Source organism: Sceloporus occidentalis, unplaced genomic scaffold (assembly GCF_023333645.1).
Source record: "Sceloporus occidentalis isolate IW3139 unplaced genomic scaffold, rSceOcc1.0.p SCAF_24, whole genome shotgun sequence".
Classification (NCBI taxonomy): domain Eukaryota; kingdom Metazoa; phylum Chordata; class Lepidosauria; order Squamata; family Phrynosomatidae; genus Sceloporus; species Sceloporus occidentalis.
The window spans coordinates 9873490-9889574 of record NW_028317004.1 but is presented as its reverse complement, the minus strand read 5'-3'; the positions used below and the strand labels follow the sequence as shown (position 1 = coordinate 9889574).

At 37.3% G+C, this 16085-nt stretch overlaps 1 protein-coding gene across 1 annotated transcript; it reads left to right on the top strand.

Annotated features, from left to right (window-relative positions):
* Positions 1–3320: 3320 nt before the first annotated feature.
* Positions 3321–15765, top strand: LOC149300593 (annexin A1-like). Its single transcript, XM_089485056.1, has 12 exons — positions 3321–3374; positions 3742–3829; positions 4249–4343; positions 4830–4943; positions 6078–6168; positions 6850–6929; positions 8403–8459; positions 10476–10569; positions 13012–13107; positions 14329–14387; positions 14991–15113; positions 15709–15765. The coding sequence occupies exons 1-12, from the start codon at positions 3321–3323 to the stop codon at positions 15763–15765; spliced, it is 1008 nt and encodes a 335-aa protein (XP_089341182.1).
* Positions 15766–16085: the final 320 nt, after the last annotated feature.

Sequence of the window (16085 nt, the reverse complement as noted above, 5' to 3'; positions counted from 1 at the left end):
TGAGGTTAATAAAAAGTAGGGCCAGGAAACTATATAATTAGACAGTCTGATTGTAGGAAGGTTTTTAACATGTTGAATCTGTGGAACAATGGGGGGAAACAATATAGTTGTAATATCTTATTTACAGCAGAAAAACATTGGAGTTGGATTTTATTGAGGACTCTGACAGCAAGTAGTGAAGCCCCATTGTCTTACCTAAGCCAGATGGATCAGCGTGTTTTTGCAACAATTTCAGAAAGGTCAATGACCATTCCAAGTTTGATGCGTATCTTAAGCTATGAGCTGACAAACCTCTTAAGAAACTGGCTCACAAAGGGTAATTGGCAAATTCCACTAACTGAATCTTCTAAAGAAAAATGGCATTAGTGGCTTATGGGGTTTTATGGACCCCCAGCAGTATTTCAAAAGTTAATCGATAAGCTTCTGATACATCACTCATGCATTAGCATACTTATACAGTAGCATACTTAGAAGATGTGGTATTGTTATTGCTCCCATCCCTTTCCTCTGCCAAGCATGCTTTCAGAAACCTCAATAGTCTTATCCACATACCCTCCAATCTTAAACATGTCATGCCTCTTGAGGATATATTACTAACTACTATTCGCTCCTTGTGAAGCTCATGTTTCCAACCCTGACGCACGTCACTAACCCAACACCTTAGACGTTGAACATAGTTGGTGGAAGTTTCCTTCTTTGTCTGATTTTCTGTGCAATAAATCCATGCTATGTTCCTACTGCTATGTGTTCATCATTGCTAAGGAAGCCTCCTTCACCTCCCTTATCTCCTCACCTTAAATGCATCTACAGTACTTTTAATTCCTTCCTTCACCTCATCACAGCTACCCCTTCCATTAATCTTACTGCCTTTGACTTTGCCACATACATCAATAATAAAATAAAAACTATCAGATTTCAGATATCTTCAGTCTTCCTCCTGCCCTTGCCCTTCCTCTAAGCCTGCACCTTCCCATACGCAGAATTCTTCTTCCTCATCTACATCTATCGTCGCTGAAGATGAGGTTTGTTCTCTTCTTTTTTCCTCTTGTCTAACCAGGTGTCCCCTCAATCCTTTCCATTCTCATCTCCTTTTGTCCCTACACTAGCATACATCTTCAATTTCTCCCTCTCTACTGGATCTGTACTATCCTCTTTCAAGCATGCTACCACAAATCTTGAAAAAGCCCTTCCTGGACCCTGATCTGTCCAACTACCGTCCCATCTTTCTACTTCCTTATCGCCTTTTGGCTCTTGATCTAACTACATTTTTTTTTTTACTCCAACTCTCTACTTGACCCTCTTCAATCTCTATTCTGCTCTAAACATTCCACTGAGACCACCCTTACTAAAGACCAACTCGCTGCTAAAGCCAAGAGCTACTAATCTCAACTTTTGGTTTTCAATGCTACCTGTATGCAGATGACACCCAAATCTACCTATCTTTCACTAATATCTCTTCCTCCCTTTTTATACTGTATGACTGCCTTGCCTTTGTCTCTAACTGGATGTCTGCGCTCAATCTCTCAAAAAAACCAAACTTTGTGTCTTCTCTCCCTCCAGTGCCAACATTCCCTCAATAATGTCCCTCTATGGTAATGGTGCAACCATCTCCCCATTCCCTCACACTCCTTGCGTTGGTGTCACTGTGACTCTGTGCTCTCATTCACCCCCACACCCAGTCCGTCTCAAAGAATGGTCTGCATTTGTCCTTTTCTAACACAAGATGCCACAAAGACTATTGTTCATGTGCTCATTATATCCTGTCTAGACTATTGTATCCCTACCTTAGCTGGTCACATTCATACCCATCTTGCCTCACTACGATCCACAATGATCACTGCAGCCAGACTTCTATCTGTTACCCATTGCTTGGATTTTTTTCATGCCTACTGCTGCATAAATACCCTTCCTCCCATATTCCTTAGGTCACCTTTCCTAGTCCATCTCCTGCAATACTTATACTAGTATATACTTGCTTATGCTGTGGAATATGATGAACCTAAATAAAACATTAAATAATGTGAACTACAGCTGGTCTTACTTCCAATCCTGCAAAATGTACTATTGGTTGCGTTGAACCCCAAGTCACCAAAGTTGGGCCCGTTGAAAACTATGCTTGGGTAGATCGTTCAACCGAATGATGCCCATGGGGGCCAGAGTGGGCCCTGACTGGGATCCCGATTAGGGCTAGGCCTTGGTGCCAATTTTAGTAGGTGGGGGTGGGGTTAGTGGGTAGTTATTTAAGGAGTTGTCACGAGGCTGATGGCAATTTTGTTGTCACCTTAACCTGTGTTGTTTGTCCCACTTTCTCTCCCTGTTTATTGTGTTTGTGTGGTGGTGTTATGCTATCACAGCCAGCTTGGTAGCTAACCAGGCTGGGGGTGTGTGAATGCTCTGGTGGAGAGCATTTGGTGGGAGGTTCCCAGTAGGTGGTGCTGGGAGCCCCAGGTTTTGGCATCTCAGTAAGTTATTCCCTTTGTGGTGGTTCTTAGTTTGCCTGGTAGGCTTTATGGGTTTTGTTAATAATTGGCTGTAGCCTTTTCAACCTATATTCTGGTGTCTGTCATTATTGGGTTAATGGAAATTGGGTGAGGGGCTGGCGCGGATATCGAGAGTACTTCAGTCATCTACAGTGGACGCTTACTAAAAATGCTAGTCTTCAGTTAGACACAGGGCAGGGTTGCTATATACTGATGCATTCTCTATAGAGTGAGAGGGTATATTGTAAGGTATACCAGCCCTTCCCTTATGAATGTAATGTCCTCTCTCTCTCTTGCAAGGTAAAAAGGAGCTCTGAATGAATTTGGTTGTCTTACAGTGAGGTAGAAAGGATAAGGCTGTGGGCCTTGAGCTCACAGACCATGTATAATGTACCTTTTGGTAACCTGTTCTTGAATCTTTCATTTGTTTTTGTGACTGGGAACTGGAGTAGCTAGTGGAACAGGTGTTCCAGTAAGGAAAATGTCTGTTTAGTAAATCTTCAAGCTGGAGTAGCACTTGATTTCTCTTTTTTAATTTTTTTTATTTGTTGGTTGCCTGATTTGAAGAAACAGTCCTATTTTATAAAATCACAATAAACTCTCATATGGTAATTTGTATAATTTGAAGGTGACAATTTGGCCAATCTGTCACAAGATATATCCTTCAACTCAAATATACTTTTCATATGATGAAGCCAACAGAATCCATATCATAGAATACTCTATCGAATGTCATCTCTTGGTATGATTGCTGCAGGCAAATAGAATATTAAACTTTACATATATATTATTTGTTTGATTTTAATCTTTTGGAATGTAATTTTGTACACAGAGTCAACAATGTCTTTTGTAAGAGAGTTCCTGCTCCAAGCAATATTTCTGGATGATCCTGCTGTAAAAGTAAGGCTAGATTCGGTGAAAAACACTTTTCCCTTCAAGCTTTAATATCTGCTTTGTTCACTAAGTGTGTGTCTGTTAGTTCATCTCTGCACATTTGTTGTATCTTATGTTTAACTATTTGTTTTTAGTTTCCTCCAACCCTTCTAAAGAAAAAAGTCACAGGACTCTTGTGTAAAAAAAATTAAATAAAAAACATTCAAAAATATAAACTAACGGAAGTTATTAAACATTAGGTTGTGACCAATTCTTAGTAGTTATTTAAACATGTTGAAGGCAACCTTATTATAATAATGTTGGCTTTGGAAGCAGCAAATAATAAATCAGCAAATCCAGTTTTTGTTATTTGCCCTTTATTTTCTAGCAAGAAGAAAGCGGTGGCCTGAAAGGAGCTCCAGGATTTGATGCCTCCACCGATGTTACCAACCTAGACAAGGCTATCAAAGCGAAAGGTCTGAGCTCGGTATATTAGAGTAATTAAATGGGATCATTTACAACCAGGCCATTAGCCTGTATTGCTAATATTCTAAGATCCTTACTTTGGTTTCATGTATGATCTGTGTATTTCTTTTTTGACAAGTGTCTGCAAGGAACGTAGCAAAAGGAACACTATTCCTTGGCCTTTTGTCTGCACCTACACCTTGGGTTAAAAATCTGTACAAGTCACCTTATGGGGCTATTTATTCTATTTTAATGGGCCTGATGTAGATTTCACTGGTCTGTAACCTTACTTATTTTACTTAAATATAGTTGAATACATTTCCATATGTAAAATTCACTCAATTAAGGAAACTTTATTTTAAAATATTGTATGTATTGTTTGTGTTTTTGTAAACTTATATTTAACATATTTTTAAATGATTCATTTTAGGTGTGGATGAGGCAACTATAATTGATATCTTAACAAAAAGGAGCAATTCACAACGTCAGGCAATTAAGTCTGCTTATCTGGCAACTACAGGCAAGGTGAGAAGTTCTGAACCAACATCACTAGAGGTCGCCAAAACATTGTAATTTTCAGAAAACAGAAGTGAACATGTTAACGATATGTTTTATTTTATCCGTACAGTAGAAGAACTGTCACGCTGCTTTGCTATAAATGGGACATAAGTATTGCATAATGTTTTCACTCACAGAATTAAAAAGTAAGGCAGGGCCCTGCTCAAATGAGCTTACAATCTTAGATATCTAGGGCTTTACAAAGGAGAGTTCAACAGTAGTGTACACTTTAAACAATATGTGCTGGGAAGTAAATCTATGGGCCTCAGACACAACAAGCTCACTTATTCCATGTGGGTACAAGAGTTTGTTTATATCAAAGATCTCTTGGTGAATGCATTGCGTACCACAAACTGTGGTCTCCTTATGTAAAAAAAAAAACATGGCAAGCCGTTTGGCTGTACGATATTTTACCCGAATGCTTATCCATATTATGTATATGTGTTTTTATAGCCATTGGAAGATGCACTGAAAAAAGCTCTTTCTGGACGCTTCGAGGAAGTTATTTTAGCTTTGCTTAAAACTCCAGCTGAATTTGATGCCCATGAACTCAAGCATGCAACAAAGGTAAAATGAGTCTTCCAAATAGCTATTCTGCTGTGAATTCCATCATACTCATTATAGTAGCTCACTTGCTAAAAAGCATTCCTTAATGTTTTTCTTTCTAATTCACTTTCCGCAGAATACTAACATCATCATAAAACTTTAATGCAAGGATATAGGAATAACTTGGTGACCATTTTGCACATGACTTTTAAATCTGTGTGTTAAGAGATTTAAGTTGTGCACAAAATGGCTGCCACCAATAAAGAAAATGGCCAACACTGTTCATTCTAATGCCTGCACCAGTAACAAAAATGGCCACCGCACATGCGTTACACTCATAAAGATGGGGACTCGCATCTTAAGTCAGATAATCAATATGCAATATGGATGCACCCAGCATGCTATATGGGAAGTTTGGGAGGTAAAATAAAAAACTTTAGTGAGGGTTTTAAGGAATTTAAAGAAACTTTTTTTTTTTTTTTCTTTTTTCTCCTCACTAGTGCTCCTTTCATGGAGATATAGACCTAAAATCATATTGCACTGTGAGAAATCAGAACCCAACAACATTAAATGGCATTCCCATTATACTACTGTCTGTATCATCAGACTCTTTCAGTACACCACTCCTTGATTCATTTACCTGAAATACTATACATTCATCATTGGTAATTAAATACCGCTCCAAATTTTGTTAGAGAATAGTGATTTATATTAAGTTTAATTTATTATAGTGGGAAGTTTGCAGGAGGGTTGTGGTTTTAAAATGATTGATTTGGCTATGCATTATGCAGGACCAACCCTGGCAAGTGAATTATATAGAAGGCACTGAATAGCTTAAATGTGCAAACCCTTGCTTTAGTGAATAAATGTCGTTATTCCGGGTCATTTTATCTAGTCTAAATAAATAAATGGTCTTCATATTCTAGCAACCAATGAAGTGATCTTATCTGCAGGTAACATTTGTTGGTTTACTGTGGCGATAAGTCCGCTTTTTAAACATAAGCTTCATCGATCTGTATCATAACACTACATGGCTATAGACTACTTCATCAGAACTTTGTTCAAAGTGAATTGATTGTGGTAAATGTAATCGCATTACATTAATATATCTGTTAAACTTGCGTTTCTAAGTATCTATTTTTTTATATTTTTAAGGGCTTGGGAACTGATGAGGACACACTCATTGAAATTCTGGCATCAAGAACTAACAAAGAGCTAAGAGAAATCAACAAAGTCTACAAAGAAGGTATGCAGTAATTAGGCAATTTTTAAATGTTTTTTTTCCAACATGAAAAAATGATATATGTAAACTTTTATTTTATTCTGCATTGGGTTTTATTTTGTTGCTAATTACTCACAATAGTAATTAAAGTCTTGATCTGAGAAATGGTAGCCATGTGCAGTAGCTATAAGTTCTCCAGTCATTCAAAAATCTGTTATATAATTTAAAATCTTAAATACAAAAGGCACTATGTTGAATTAAGTTTATTGGAAGTAAATACGATCACCTGTTAATACAGAATTTTTTTTTTAGAAATGCTGTAAGCCAAATCTATCATTTTTGTTTGTGTGGAAAATGTTTAGCTCATAAAACTTGATTATGCAGCCTTGTGCGTAAGACCTGAGATACATTAAAACGTGATTATTTTCATAGTGGATAACACAGTGATGCCACTTTCATAATAAAATCTGTTTCGCAATGTTTTAATACTTTATTGTTTACCCCCTTACGTTTTTGTAAGGAGCAAATGCAAACTCATACATCCCCTTACTGGGTCTATTTTGTTCTTTTAATTAAAAAGCTGTTCCATGTCCCTAACTTGGTGCAATTATGGAGAGGATTTTTCTGTAACAAAGGGGCCATCTTCAATGTTGAAATGTTACTGCATGCCATTGTTTTTACATATCATGAACCATTTGATTACAGCATTTAAGAATGATTTGATCAAGGACCTCACTTCTGATACATCTGGAGATTTCCAAAAAGCTTTGGTTGCCCTTGCCAAGGTAAATGACTACATATTTTAAGAAACCATCCATTAATTACGAGCATAGTGCCAATATACATTGTCACTTGGCTTCATACAATGTATAACAAGGAGTTGAGACTTAGAATAGACTAGTTAGTATTAACTCCTAAAAAAGAATAATGGTTAATTATTAAGTCAGGGTCTTGGTGTAGGACATTATATTAAAAGAAAGAACACAGTCGCACACTATATAATGGAGAGTTGTACAACTACAGTCATTGATTGACAAACATTAGTGAAATATTTGGTTGGGTGACATCCCTTGCATAACATAAGATCCACACAGTTTAGATGTACACATTCATTTTGTATTAGTTGTACATGACATATGGTTCCCACTTTGCTTCCCTGATGTCCCTCCTTTTCTAGGAGCACAGAATGTTTGCTGGTTATGCATGTACCCCAGTGTTCAACCCTAAATGTCACAAACAGGAAATATATTTATAAATTGTGTGAATACTATAAATACTTTTTCTAAATACTGTGCCTATAAAGTTATTACTAGGCCCATAGTCATGAAAAACATCTCCAAACATAAGCCCTTCCTCAAGCCATACTTGTATCAATAGGTATTAGGTGCACAGCACATTTGCTGTTATGCCCTTCATTTTAATTTCTAGGCATTAACTTATGTCCCACTTTTTCCTTCATGAAACTTTGAGTTTGATTACATTTTTTGCTCTGATTTGTTGCTAAATTAATATCATACACTTAAACATACAAGATTCCCACGTTATTGACACACACCAGTATTTTTTAATTTGAACTGGGACCAGGAGAAGCAAGTGTAAAGGTAAGGTTGCAGAAGGGGAAATAGACTGAATTAAAAATAGACAAAATATTGTATGCTAAATGATTTTTATACTTGAAAAAGGGTGGGGTACAACCATTAGTTGTAAGAGGCCCTGTTGCCCTGGGGGGCCCCCACAGGGAGACAAACTCACTAGGATGAAGGATGTCTATGCCCAATCGGCTTGTCTGCGTCATTTTTGCCACCAAAAATATGAGAAGAAGAGAAAGTCATGGTGGTGTGGTGGGAGGGTCATCTATGGAGGGGGAGGGCAGATGCCCTATTGAACAACCAGGTCATCCTAATCCACAGCAAAATGGGCCAGTTACAAGGGCTGATCTCCCCAAATGACCCATTTCCACAATGGACTGCGTCTACCCAGCGCAGCCTCCAAAGCGTGCTGTACCTGAAACCATGTGTCATTCTAAGGAGGAGCGCCAGGTTATGGCATCACATCCTGGCTCTTCACAATGAGTAATATTAGTTGTGGCATGAACTTTTTGGTTTTAAATGTGTAATCTGTTAACTTTTGTATTTATAAAACAACTGTTTATGAGCCCTCCAATATCCATGTTTTTTTTGTGCAGGAGTGAAAAACAAAGTAATTAGAAATGTAAAAGTACACGCATTATAAAAAAAAAAAAATCTGCCTTATTTTAGGGTGATAGGAATGAAGATACCCGTGTGAATGAAGAGCTTGTTGACAATGATGCCAGGGTAAGGATTGCTTTATTCATTTAATGCCAATGTAAAATACCACATGAATCTATAAAATGTACACATTCAATTCCATCTAAGCATATTTTTGTGATACTGCACTCTCTGTGTCTAAATGATGGACAGCACTACTGCATTTTATTAACCCTTGTCCACACCAGGATCCATTGGGTCCCATACCAAACACATGATCAAACAAATGATTTGTAGTAGAGACCTTGGCATCTGAAATTTCCTTGGGTGGACCTTTAAATCACATGGCTTTATAGGTTCTGTACTTTAATCTTGCAGCCAATGTATCGTTTGGTGTTTGTTTCGTTTATAGTTTATCCTGACAATCCCTCACAATTACAATTACAAGTTACATCCTTATAGTCATACCTTTCCTATTTGCAACACAACAATATACTTCTCCACATGCCCTTACCTAGGGTGACCACATTTTTGTTCAGGGACACCCTACGAAGCAGAGGAGATCACACACACAGGTATATTCACATATGCACGCCGTCACATCTACATAAAATACATTTTTATATTATATGTATATGTATACACATTGATTTACATATACTATCATATATTAACTATTAAGAAGGCTTGGAAACCATGTTGGTTTCACATTTAATAATATTTTATACATACAATCATTACAGACATGAGTAGATATAGCATGTTAACCCCTCTATTACCAGGCATGAGCAGATTCAGAGGATTAACTCCTTTATCACCAGACATTACACACACAGTCACGCAGACAAACAGTCTGACAAACAGTCACACAAACACTGTGACACACAGAAAAAAACAGTCACATACAAAGAGTCAAACATACCTTGTGGTGCCTACAGCTTACACTGATTTGGTGTGAAGGAGGGACTCAGCCTATCAGGAGAGGCTTCTGAACTGAGCTTCTGAACTATTTCACTCAGATTCCTCATTCCAGGACAAGGCATTGTCCCTGATTGAGACTAGTGATGAGAAGTTTGGATCAGTAAAGTGAATTGGTTCATTTCAAGACATTCATTGAAATGATTCAATTCATGATCCGATTCTTTGGATCACTCAGTGTCACTCACAGCAGTTACTACGTCCCAGTCCCTCCCTGCAGTCACACTGATGATTGACCCCGCCCTTCTCCATATAGCATACACACTGCTCAGCAACTCATCTAACAGTAAGTATAAAATTAATATCTGGGCTGCTGAAAGTTAGGGGAGGTAGGGTTAATTTAGGGACATTTATGGTTGATGGGGTCTTAAGGAGTGAGGGTTAATTTAATAAAGTTAACTTAAGGTGCAGTTAGAGGTAAAGGGGTACAAACTACGGGGAATTTAAATCCCGGGGGCAGTGAAGATTAAGCCTGTATTTACTTATAAAAGTATTGTCGGTGTGCTGTGAACCGATTCATCCGGATCACTGAAAAGAATCAGATCAAAAGAACGATCCGTTCATGAACTGGACATCTCTAATTGAGACTGCCCGGGGCATGGGACTTAATGTCCCATTGCAGGACTGTCCCAGGCAATCCGGGACATGCGGTCACCCTGCCTTAGCCATACTCTGCATTACCCTTTTTTTTTTTTTAAATATAATTGTGCTTGCCCTGTTTTCTACATGGTAAAAGTAGATAAACAAATTACTTTTCAGCAACAAGGATACTTCCAGATTTACCTTAACAGCAACAGGGAAGAGAAAACCCACAATTATAACTTCCATTAAGCAAAAGGGGTATAAGCCCTCTTCCCTAGCCTACCTAGAAAGGGATTTGATAGGATTGCTGGTCTGGGGTTCATTAGTCAGCCGAACTTAGGCGGATCCTGCTGAGACAATGGCTAGGTGCAAGTAGATTGCCATCCCCTTAAGCCATTTAATTCTTACATTGATTCTTATTGCCAATGTTTGACTTTCTATCCTTTCTTCTCCTTTTATATGTTCAAATTACAATGTCTAACCAGTATGTTCTGCAACCAGTACAAATTGCAATTTTGATGTTCTACACATTTTTTTTGTTAGGCTCTGTATGAAGCTGGTGAGAAGAGAAAAGGAACTGATGTCTCTATTTTTATTAACATTCTCACAACACGCAGCTTCCCACACCTCCAGAAAGGTTGGTACATAACTTGCTGTCATGATAAAACCTGTCTTTATCTGTAGCCAGAATCTAGAGACATGCAAATACAAGAATTGTATATATTTGTAATAATAATGACAGGACATTAACTTAGAATATTGGTTCACTACATAAACTTTGTCCAACATATTTAAACACATTTCAATCTGTAAGGAAAAAAAAAAGAGAATGCATGGTAATTCATTCTGGAAAACCTAGTCATTGTAGTCTTCCCAGAAAGCTTTTGTTTTCCATTGTTGGTTTTTTTTACCTTTTTATTGTAAAAGTCTTCAGTCCCATGGGTGTTACCATGGACATGTCAAGCATATTTGTGAGATGTGTAGACACTTAAACATACCATGTCTAAAATGGTGTTGAACCTCATGCCTTACAGAAAAGCCACCTAAGTAGCTTTGCATGTAGTAGAACTGCACTTAAATACTAGGTGCAGCATGCATTCCACGCAAACAGCAATAAAAAAAAAAAAAAACCAGCAAGACTTGTTTAACCTCTTGTTTATTAAGACTATATTGGATGGTTTGCTATTGTTTTTTTTTTTTCTATGTATAGCCCAACAAAATGTGCATCTTGTGACATGTTCCCACATGTATACCAAACCCAATAATAAAAAAACTGGAAACTAAATATTTTATGAAAGCGCTGATTCCTCTTAGTAAATGTATTATATAATATTTCTGTAAATACATGTACCTTGTACACATAGCCCACGTATTAGATGACTGTACAGGAAATATTTTAGGGTAGGCTCACAGAGCTTCCACACTTTGCATTTACACATGATTGTAGGAGACTTCCAATATGGGACTCGGCATTGGCTCCCAAAGACTGCCTTGAGTGTTAGGCAATCTACTGCACTGCAAACCTTCGGGCTCTCTGCATCAGGTGAAGATTGAAAGTAATTTTCTTTGATTATACCAATCAATATAGGATTTTAGGACCACTATCTTCATGACTGCATGGACAGAAGGGATTAATACCTTCTGATCTTGGTTATAACACCTGTGCTCAGCAATAGTAACAGATAGAATTGGATATGCCTTAAGGCTTAAACATTTGTCTAAGTAATAACACTTCCTATCCATAACTATGAATGTAGTTTTATTACAACTATAGAATTTTTTGGTTCATGCAAGATAGCTTATCTTATAGCTTTTTCATCTTTCTGTCAAGGAACCAGGTCAGAGGGGGGATAGTCCATCTTGCAGCCTGTTGCATTGCAGAATGTGCTAACTGGGGAGATGTCTTACTAGTAACTGGCCCACTTACACTATGGAGGTCTGTACCTAGCAGGCACAGCCTCCATAGTAGGTTTACCTAGTGCTACACGTACGTCTGAGGCACCAGAATTTGACCTAGTTAGAGGAAAGCGGCCTCTTATGTAGGTAGCGAGGGGCAGCTGGCATACGGCCCTTGGTCATGCCTATGGAAGCTCCAGAAGGTCAAAACACAAACATAACCTTAGAGCATGCCCATAATACTAGCCCATTAGTTCTTTATTTCATCTTTAAATGTGGTCACTCTTAAAGGCTGTACTTGGTCAAGGGACCTGAGACCACCAATTGCGTTATGTTCCACCAACCGAAAGCAACTACTGTGCTGGGAGGTATTGGAATCTGAGCATCAGAGTACCTGTCCTGGGGGAATGGGAGTATGAAAATGCATGGTTAGACTATGTGTTGCTTGTTTTGTTTTTCCATAAATAGGTTATGTAAAATATGTGTGTGTTGTTGTTGGCACTTACCTCATGAATGAAGAGGAACTTGTTGCAACACACCCTTATGTGTGTTCCCAAGCTCTTGCAATCCTCTTCCAAGATAAAATGAATATTGGAACTTGATGCACTTGACTTACAAGTCAAACAAGCAATGTGATCCTATTGTCTATAACCTGTTTTAGATAGCCCATGTTTTAAGACCATAATATGCATTGATGTAATACACTCGGCAAAAGAAAAAAAATAAGAAAAAATAAATGCAAAAAGGCCCTGGTTAATGCATAGGGATGTTGGTGAGTTGAAACCTCCGCTATCCTGCAAATTCCCACTTTAGTGAAAAATCAACTTCTTTGGGGCTTGATATTTGCTAACCAGGTAACTACTAGTTCTGTGTCCAAAGATAAAGCAATGCCCACCGTTTCTAATTTTCTCAATCTTTACTTGTGACATGCACGTTGAGTAATTAAGTGAGGAAGAAATTGTGCTTTCAGTTCAATATTTCTGGACTTTAAATTGACATTACTGTGCGTGTGTGTGTGTGTATGTGTGTGTGTGTGTGTGTATGTATATATATATATTACGCACACACACGTATACATTTATTTTGAATTTACGTATACATTGCCTTTTGATTTACTTCTAAATGATGTGACCGTTAATTAAATTCCTTAGTAGTAACTGATTACAAAATCTTTTATTTACAGTTTTTCAGAAATATACTAAGTACAGCAAGCATGATGTGAACAAAGCACTAGATCTGGAGCTAAAAGGCGATATTGAGAAGTGTCTTACTGCTGTTGGTATGTTCTTGTTTGTTTGTTTTTCTTCTTCCAAAGGCTTCTACTTTTAACAATACAATAGTTTTGTGCAAAGACGGATTCTCGGATAATGGAAAAAACTCCATTTTGTGTACCACAGGCCGTACATAACATACAAGTGTGGGGTAGTAAATTTATTTAAATATCTGATGCACGAACTGTGCATTTATTTAACTTGTTCCCACTCAGGACATTTTCAAGTAAACTAACCTCTTCATTACCCAGTGATGGCCAAAATTATTTTCCCTCTGGGATTATGTTGGACACGAGATTAAACAGAGATTCATATGAACACACAAAATTGGTACAACTCTTATATACATTTATAGATTCTCATTTGTAGGCAAAAGAAGAAGCAAGTTGACACAAGCAACTTAATGATTCAGCTCGTGAGTCGATTGAGTGGCAAATTCAAGTAGAAAAGTAGAAATTAGTTTCATACTGCAGCCCCAACATAATCTTGTGCCCCGACATCCCCCACTCTGCAGGATGGAAGGGTTTATGTTGGTTAAAAAAAAAATAAAAAAAAATCCCTACCTCTAAGTACCCTGAATAGAGGGATTTAGACTTATCCAGTGCACTATTTTAGCGCTAAAAGGGTATGTATAAAACCCCTGTCCACACCTTTGAATTTATTGGGTGAAATGTGTGGCCAATATATCATAATCAATTTCCACTTACCTTTTTGTTAATATTTACCAATTATCAATTTGTTTTTTTGTAAATGCACATAGAACATAAGTAATGCATCACATAACATTGTACAGCAATGAGGAATATTCTGGCTCAATATAAACCAACAAATAATTGAGTGTCTATGGGACCCCTGTTTAGATATTATTTTTCTTTACTTTTTTACATCAAGATTTTTATTTTTTTAATTTAGTAATGGGAGAATTTTGTTTCTTACAATTTTTTTTCAGTTTCTGGCGAAGATATGCAAGTTGTCATTCAATTGCAAGCCCTTGCCTGCAGCTTGTGAAATATAAAGTTACATGTACTTGCAAGAGTGGTACAAGTAGGGTTAGGCAGACACATTCTTTGGCTAAATGCCCCAAGAGAAAGTCAATGGACTCTAGACAGTTGCATTAACTCTTCAGACCTCCAAAAGCTGCTCAATAGCTGCAATTGAGATAAATGTGTCGGTTTTGCACTGGTGATTTATTGACTTTTGTCAATTTTCTTTTATTTTGTATCCTATAGTGAAATGTGCTTCAAGTAGAGCAGCTTACTTTGCTGAAAGACTGTATCTGTCAATGAAGGTACTGTATTTCTTAACATGTGGGTTCTTGTTAGACACACCCAGGTTACGCTAAACTTTAGAACTGTTGAATTAGAATCCATAAAAAATGATAAAAGTGGGTAGTGTGGCTCTTTAACCTCCTTAAGGACCAGGGCTTTTTTATCCTACAGAACAATTTTCATGTTTCTCTTCATCCATAATGTCCCTCTTACTCGACAGGGGACCTTTCGAGCATTTAAAACCCTGTAGAATGAAACAGCGCTCAATTTGATCTACTGGCTCAAGGCCACAAAATTTGGATATGGGGATGCGTATTTGGTCCTCAAGGACCAATTTTCTGTAATGTATGCCCTATGTCACCGGTCGTTAAGAAGTTAAGCTACTTTTAGCATTTTGCATTAAATTTAATTCATATGCATAAACAATTTTTATCATTGTGTATAAATTGTATAAACATATAGAAAACCTTACACCAAAATACAGTATAAATATATATCTACCAATCTTTAAAAGAACAGTCTTTTGAAACATGTTTGGTTTCATTTTTTTTTCTTCTTCTTCCATATTAAAGACATTCAAAGTAACTAGAGATTTGTTTTTGTTTTATTATATCTTTATGTAGGGCTCTGGGACCCGTGATAAAGACTTGATTAGAGTTATGGTTTCACGGTCTGAGATTGATATGAAAGACATAAAGGTCCACTACAAGCGTCTATATGGAAAAACACTTCGCCAGGCCATTTTGGTATGGATTTTATCCTTCCACATGAATGTTTTTTTTGGTTTTCTCATTATTGTATCTTTTTTACTGATTACCAGTTTTTAGATGTGCAAAACCAAATAGACCGGGAAACTCACCCTAAAGACTATACATATTCATATTCAATGATCAGCATGTGTATACGCACACACACGAAAAAGCTAGGTCGAACTTGCCAAAATTGTGGTACTTTCACGTAGTGGCGGGCTAAGCAATATATGGCCGTATAGTGTGACGGAATCCCCAATATTTATGCATGGGTGTGCGCTGATCTCTTGCTTTTGTTTGTTTTCAGATGTGTTGATTCGCCCAAAATAAAATGACAATGACAATCACAACACCCACAGAATACTTTACCCATGCACAGTGCACAATTTGGGGAATTGTTTATTAATTAACTGGCCAATAACTCTTTTATATACGGGATATCTGGCAGCCAAATCGTAAAAATGGTTGTCTATACCGTCATGGCCAATTCAGAACTGGATTTGTTTGATCTATACGGTTTAACATAACAATTTTATTCATATTGTTTGCTAACAGTCTATATAACTATAACAAATATGACTTTAATTTGCAGGATGATACCAAAGGAGACTATGAAACCATTTTGCTGGCTCTCTGTGGAAGTGATTAAACATCAGCATCGGCTTTCTTAAAAAGTTTTACATACTCCGTGGCTTTTTATGAAATGATTGCTTACACAAAGTAGTAAAAAACTATAATGTATGTAAAAAAAAAAAAAATCTTCATTAAAAATGCTTTTCACTAATTTCATATTTTAAATGGTATTTGTGTTCTGAAACATATGAGTATTTTTAAGCTTTTTTTAACTCCCCTACTAGCACTTTCCACGGGGGGGGTGTCGGCACGGGAGGTTGTCTAAGCGCATCTCGCAGACGTTCACTGGCTAAGGCGATGCACGTAACCAACCTCCACTGCACCTCTGCTCGTTGT

Coding starts and splice junctions, on each gene's coding strand:
- LOC149300593 (XM_089485056.1), top strand. CDS start 3,321: ATGTCTTTTGTAAGAGAGTTCCTGCTCCAAGCAATATTTCTGGATGAT. Junction 4,344..4,829: donor ATCTGGCAACTACAGGCAAG/GTGAGAAGTTCT, acceptor GTGTTTTTATAG/CCATTGGAAGATGCACTGAA. Junction 6,169..6,849: donor CAACAAAGTCTACAAAGAAG/GTATGCAGTAAT, acceptor ATTTGATTACAG/CATTTAAGAATGATTTGATC.